Source organism: Rutidosis leptorrhynchoides, chromosome 9 (assembly GCF_046630445.1).
Source record: "Rutidosis leptorrhynchoides isolate AG116_Rl617_1_P2 chromosome 9, CSIRO_AGI_Rlap_v1, whole genome shotgun sequence".
Lineage (NCBI taxonomy): Eukaryota > Viridiplantae > Streptophyta > Magnoliopsida > Asterales > Asteraceae > Rutidosis > Rutidosis leptorrhynchoides.
Genome location: NC_092341.1, coordinates 345,410,522 through 345,417,152, shown reverse-complemented (window position 1 = coordinate 345,417,152; position 6,631 = coordinate 345,410,522). Strand labels below are relative to the sequence as shown.

The 6,631-nt window shown below is 32.6% G+C and overlaps 1 protein-coding gene across 1 annotated transcript; it reads left to right on the top strand.

The window, feature by feature from the left end:
* Nucleotides 1-4,980: 4,980 nt before the first annotated feature.
* On the top strand, nucleotides 4,981-6,056 carry LOC139867375 (uncharacterized). The gene has a single exon (XM_071855743.1). It carries the CDS (start codon nucleotides 5,145-5,147, stop codon nucleotides 5,880-5,882), a length of 738 nt encoding a protein of 245 aa, XP_071711844.1. The 5' UTR covers nucleotides 4,981-5,144; the 3' UTR covers nucleotides 5,883-6,056.
* Nucleotides 6,057-6,631: the final 575 nt, after the last annotated feature.

The following is a 6,631-nucleotide window of genomic DNA, read 5'->3' as shown; positions in this document are numbered from 1 at the left end:
GCGGAAGACTTCTAGGAAACCTGAGAATAAAGATGCTAAAAAGTGTCAACACAAAGGTTGGTGAGTTCATAGTTTTAATGTTTTATAATCTGCATATAAAGGTGGATCACAAGATTTCAGTTGTTTCATCCAGAAACGTTTATCAAAATATTCTACGAAATTGAGCACCCTGGTAACTAAACTTAACGTATATATAATTTGTACCCTTTGTATAATCATCTTAATAATACACGCAAACCAACGTGTACGCTTCTCAAATAGCATACGTCCGTTAAAAGGCTAGTGCTCTAGCTCGGACGGGGATATCAAGCCCTATGGATCCATATATAACTACTCGCGCCCACCAGTTCTTATAACCGGCGGTTACTAGTTACCAAAGCTAAGGGATTTTCGGTTCAAACTCGGTGTAGAATTTAGTATGTACTTGTATCCATTGCGTTTAAAATAAAGTGCATGTATTCTCAGCCCAAAAATGTATATTGCAAATGCAATTAAAAAGGGAGCAAATGAAACTCACGCATATAAGTATTGTAAATCAGTTAATAAAGCATTTGCATGTATTCTCAGCCCAAAAATGTATTGAGTAAAAGGAATCATATGAAACTCACGCATATAAATCTAGTATTTTCAGTATTTATAAACAGTCGCATGTATTCTCAGCCCAAAAATGTAGAGAGTAAAAGGGATCATATGAAACTCACACAAAATCAGTTTTAGTATTTGTATCCATTTAGTAAAACAGTTTATAAAACTGCGCATGTATTCTCAGTCCCAAAAATATATATAAAAAGGGAGTAATGAAACTCACTGTTTAATATTGATATACAATATTGCAGGAAAGCACGTAGACGCATCGGAGATGATAAACACGAGGTTTGATTCACAAAAAATACCCCCGAACATTACCCATAACCTCCTTGGCAATAACCCATAATTTCCTTAGCTCTAGCTTGCTCGAAAATTCGTTTTGAAAAATTATTTGGACAGCACTCCGTCGTAATATTTTATGTACATTATTATTTTTGTATCGCAAAAATAATAACACTAATAATAAAAATAATAAGATTAATAATAATCTTATTAATAATAATAATAATAATAATAATAATAATAATATAAATAAATACGGAGTAAAAATAATATATATGTGTGTGTGATTTATCTGGCCAAAACTCGAGAATTTATAGCACTTGGCCTGAAATCTGGAGTCATGCGACTCGCATGGAAATGGCCTTCTGGCCATGCGACTCGCATGAGGACCAGGGACAGCTCACATTGTTTTTGTCCTAACATTTGTCGACATAATAAAATATAAATATAATATATATAATTTAAATTAATTAATTATATATTATATTAAATTCACGTGCATAGTTGACTTGTAATTTTTGTTCCGATAAGTCGTACGTTGTCACTCGACTTATGTCCCGGTTCCGGTTTTTCGAACGCCCTTTCGTACGCTGAGAAAACTTGTACTTTACGTTTCGTGAATCGTACCTTTGTCAAAATATAGTCTTAAATCATCCATAAAATATACCACTGTAGCAAAGTTACTGTAGCAAAGTCAATTTTTACTGTAGCAATTCACTGTAGCAAATAGTGATTTTCAAAAACACTGTAGCATTTTGGGTACTGTAGCAATTTGAAAATGTTACTATCGTTTACTAAATAACTTAAAATTATATATATGTATATATCTTTTTAATATATATAAATCAGTTTTTAAATACACATTGGAAGTTATTTATAAATAAATTTTAATAATAAATATTTCAACTTATCATATATATTCAAATAGATATTTAAACCAATAAGTTTAATGTACGGTATCAAATAATTAATACATTGTTACCTTTTCAAGTTATAGTATATATGTATCTATTTACATATAATTGTTCGCGAATCGTCGAAAACAACCGAAAGGTATTTAAATATATAAAAGTAGTTCAAAAATTTTGAGATTCAGTTTTACAGACTTTGCTTATCGTGTCGAAAATGTTAATCATACAAAGATTAAGTTTAAATTTGGTCAAAAATTTCCGGGTCATCACAACACGTCCCTTAAATCTTTTGAATTCCTTCCTATAACATCTGCAAACTTTCTTCCATCACTAAACCTGTTTGTATCGATCCCCATACGCGTGTTAACAGGAGCCCTAGGTTCGTTTGCCACATGACTCATAACAGGACCTTTTGGTGGTCGGTTTGTTGCCATAAAAACCTTAATTGCTTCGCCGTCGAATTTAATGTTCTCCAAAGATTTCAGAAATTGTTCAGCGTTGTTTACTTCAGCGAACCTAACGAAAGCGAACTTACGGCCATTGAGCAGCCTTTTCTTAGCGACATATACATCCCTAACCGAGCCGTATTGCTTGAATAATTTCCAAAAATCAACCACTTTCCACTCATCGGAGAAATTGAAAAACATGTAGGATGTCAATCGATTTCGTTTTGAGCCCTCGTGAATGTTGTTTGCATAGCTACCGTTGTGAAAACCGTGAGACACTCCCGTGCTAGCCCTAACCGTGCTTTGCCTTGCTCTCTCTCTCTCTCTCTAGATTTTCTCTCTCACCCATCTCTCTTTTTTAGTCAATCCAAGATATAATATTACATAGTTTATATAAATAAAAGGCTTCAGAACATTGCTGTACACCAATATGAAAGCATTGACCCATCAAAAGCATACGAACATGACCTATTAATGTGAAACCCCCTTTTTCAACTGCAAATCAATACAAAATATGAATATTCAAATCATAACTACGAACCTTTGACCTATTGATTGGGGTTCTTCTCCAGAGCCATCGAATCTTCTAATCAATACGAACGACGACAGCCCTGATTTGTTTCTCTTATCCGTCGCACAACCATCAATTCGAAAATCATCTACGTGTTCATGTCAAACATCATCTGAGGTTTTCGTAAATCATCGATGTAGTAGATTTTCATTTTGTACGAGTGTTTGATTTTGGTATATACCCTATTTAAGGTTTGATTTCAAGAAACAAATTGATGTTAATGTTGTAAACGAAGATGTGATTTTGCAAGGTTTAAAAGACTTTGATTTTGGGGTTTGAAATTTTTTATGTTAAAATGATGAAGATGGAAAAATTTTGGGGTTTCAAAATATAATTTTGGGGTTCTTATTCTTTAACATTGTGTTTGTAAATTGCACGAAAAGGAAAACGATGAAGATAAAATTGTAACTTTAAAAGTTCGCACAAAAAAGTAACAGTAAAATTGAGTTTTACAGCAAAAATTTGAGTTTAAATTGTGTTTGTAAATTAGGTTTCTTATTTAGACCTGAAAGTACTAAATTGCCATCATGTGATCTGCACATGCTGCTACTTAGTGGATTATTGTAACTGATATTAGTTTGAAGGACTAATGCCGTGCAATTTAGAGAATACGAGGATGATCTATATACATTTATAAAGAAAAGGATGAACGGTATAATTTTATATGAACCACGGGGACTAACGATATAAATCTACTCAAAAAGAAAATTGCATAACAACCAAAATATATATATACTTACAGGAAAAATCCACGTAGGATAAGCCATGTAAGAAAACTTCCGGGTAAGGCTTACGGCAGGCACGCGCATGCCTCAGCCATACTAACGTCACCCCGGCCTAAAACACATGCTCTATTTGCCATGCACGAGCCAAAAAAATTGTCATTGAATATATTACTTTATAATCCTCCTGTTTTGCATGTTTATATTTTTTAAGGAGAGTTACGCAACATGGTTTGTCCTTGTGATCACATCAAAAAACATATTTAGTCTTTTACCTTTAAAACTTTTCTATTTAATTATTTATTATGTTTTAAAAAAGAGATTATATATTGGCAGACCACTAAAATTTTTTGTTGTGTGATTTTAAATAACTCATACATGAAATTAATTTTGTAGATCACTCAAATTTATCATTTTGTGTTTCTAGGTCATCCATATTTGAAAGTGATTTTGTAGTCATGATAAATTTGCATGTTGTTAGATATATATGTCAAATTTGACTAAGATTTTTTAAAAATATATACAAAATCCAAATATTCGTGTATTTGGTAACAACTAATTGTTGTATTAAGAAAAATTTGATTATTTGTATTATTTTTTACATTTTTCTAACAAGATTTTAGCCAGATTTGATACACGTATGAAACCAGTGGCGGATCCAGGAAATTTTTTCACCGGGGGCGAAATTTTTTTTCTAAACGTAGAGATTTTTTTGGGGGCAAAATATAGAGGTTTTTGAGCAAAATCTAGAGATTTTTCGGCAAAATACTAAGGTTTTGGGACAAAATATGAAGGTTTGGGAACAAAATATGAAGGGTTTGGGGCAAAAAAAAAATTCACCGGGGTCAAAATCGAAAAACCGAAAAAATTTACACTAAAAATTGCAAATCCACCGGGGGCGGGCGACCCACCCTGACCCTTCATAGGTCCGCCCCTGTATGAAACAATACATGAACTTAGACGGTTTACAAAATCACTTTCAAATATATGTGACCTATAAACAAGAAAATATAAACTTGAGTGATTTACAAAATTATTTTTAAATATGAATAGTCTAGAAATACAAAACCTCAATCAAATATTTGTAAATAACCAATATGCCTCTTTTAACATGTAGTCAATCAAATTCATACTTAAATCTAAACAGTAATCCTTAAACGATGAGGGTTGTAATTCTTATCTTACTTTAATTTATATATACGCCAATAAAATTATTTTAAAGGATTATACGGTAGTCGTGGACGAATAATTGTGACATCCATTATTGCATATTTTTAAATTTCTAGCTTAAATTGATTATTTGACATGTTTAAATTTCTAGTGTATATATTGTTGCAAATTTGAACAAACCGATAGGTATAACTAAATCGATCCTTCCAAGTAACCTCCAAATCGGGCCCACCACAAACCCATATATACCAGTTACTCGAACACTACCTCCAATCAAACCCTGAAATCATACAATCTTTTGGAACAAAAAAGAAGGTCAAAAGTTCTCAAATATTTAAAAGTTAAACTCCTCCGTCCACTGATTACAACTCCCTCCAATAAAGTTTTCTTTTTTTAAATAATAATAATTAATAATAATTATTATTATAAATTGTGCAAAAACCATTTAATCGTGATGGCGTGTCTAGGGTTATATCATGCCGGAATTGAGAATCGCGTGATCCGTACGGAAACTAATGGTTATCTCAATCAGCAACCGGATCGGGTTTCCGGGTTCAAACCTCTCGCCGTTAAATTACCTAATCGTACATTATCCACCGCGATTCACGCCTCGCTGACGTGTGATTCCGGTCGTCATGCTCGTTCTGATTTATCGCCATTTCGCGCCGGTTTAGATTTACAAACGGAAGTAATCGGTAATAATAGAGATGATTATTATAATGAATATAACGATCGTACCTCAATTGAAAGCCCTAGGGTTTCAGAAACACTCGATGAATTGATGCAGAACTCGGTAACGGAAATTGTGAAGAACATAACACAAGCGCCGTTACTTGTTCAAATCTACTCCGATGGTCAGGTTACGACGGAGAAATCTCCGGCGGAAAACAACTGGCGGAATGTTGATAAACAGCGATCGGCAGTTATAGTTGTGAAAGAGCTCCAGCAGGATTCCGATCCGGTGCACGAATATTCCGGCGACGTGTTCGACGGTGCTAAGGCGTTTGGAGTGTTGATTCAGGGGAGAATAAAAGGAAGAGATGAATGCAAGTCAAGGTGTTATTTGTTGAAGACAAGTAGTGTTAATGGCGGTGAATTAGGGCATATTTGCACACATTTTTGCTTGATGAAGGTTCAGAGCTTTCATAAAAGTGTTTTTGAACAGTTTAATGACTGTTGGCTGCTACCGTAAATATTTGGTGGGAAGTGAAAGTTAATGGATAGATGAAGGTCTTAAATTGTAAATATTTTATACTTATTTGTTGATAAAATTAATCAAAATCATAGGGGATTAATATTGAATTAATTAAACTTTGGTGGTGATTGTTAATGAACTAGTAAAATATAGCCCGCTCGTTGCTGCGGATACAATTTGCTCAATAATTTAAATATTATTTTAATTGTAAAAAAGAAAGATCCGCACATTACAGCTCAATAATGCATGATTCTGCTATATACATTAAATATTTATTATGTACTCCATTCGTCCCAATTTAATAATCCAGTTTTATCCCAAATTAACATTCGACCTCCAGAAATGGATAATGACATTACTCAATATGTGTTTTATTGTTTGAGGACAAAAGGAGTACCAATTTCGATATGTATATTGCAATTATAAACTACTCCCTCTGACCCAATTTAATCGTCCACATAATTATCACCCCGTCATTATTTTCAACTTTACAGTTTACTCCTCACATTTTACATATATTTTTTTATTTTGCATGCATTAAGTAAGGGTATAAAAGAACGGTATTGCATTATTCTTATTTATATATTGAAGCAACTACTATTAATTTGAGTTAACCCAAAAAGAAACACTAAACTATTAGTTTGAGTTAACTTTTAGAGGTTGTCGTTAACAAAATCTTTATTATTATTATTATTAGTATTATTATTATTATTATTATTATTATTATTATTATTATTATTATTATT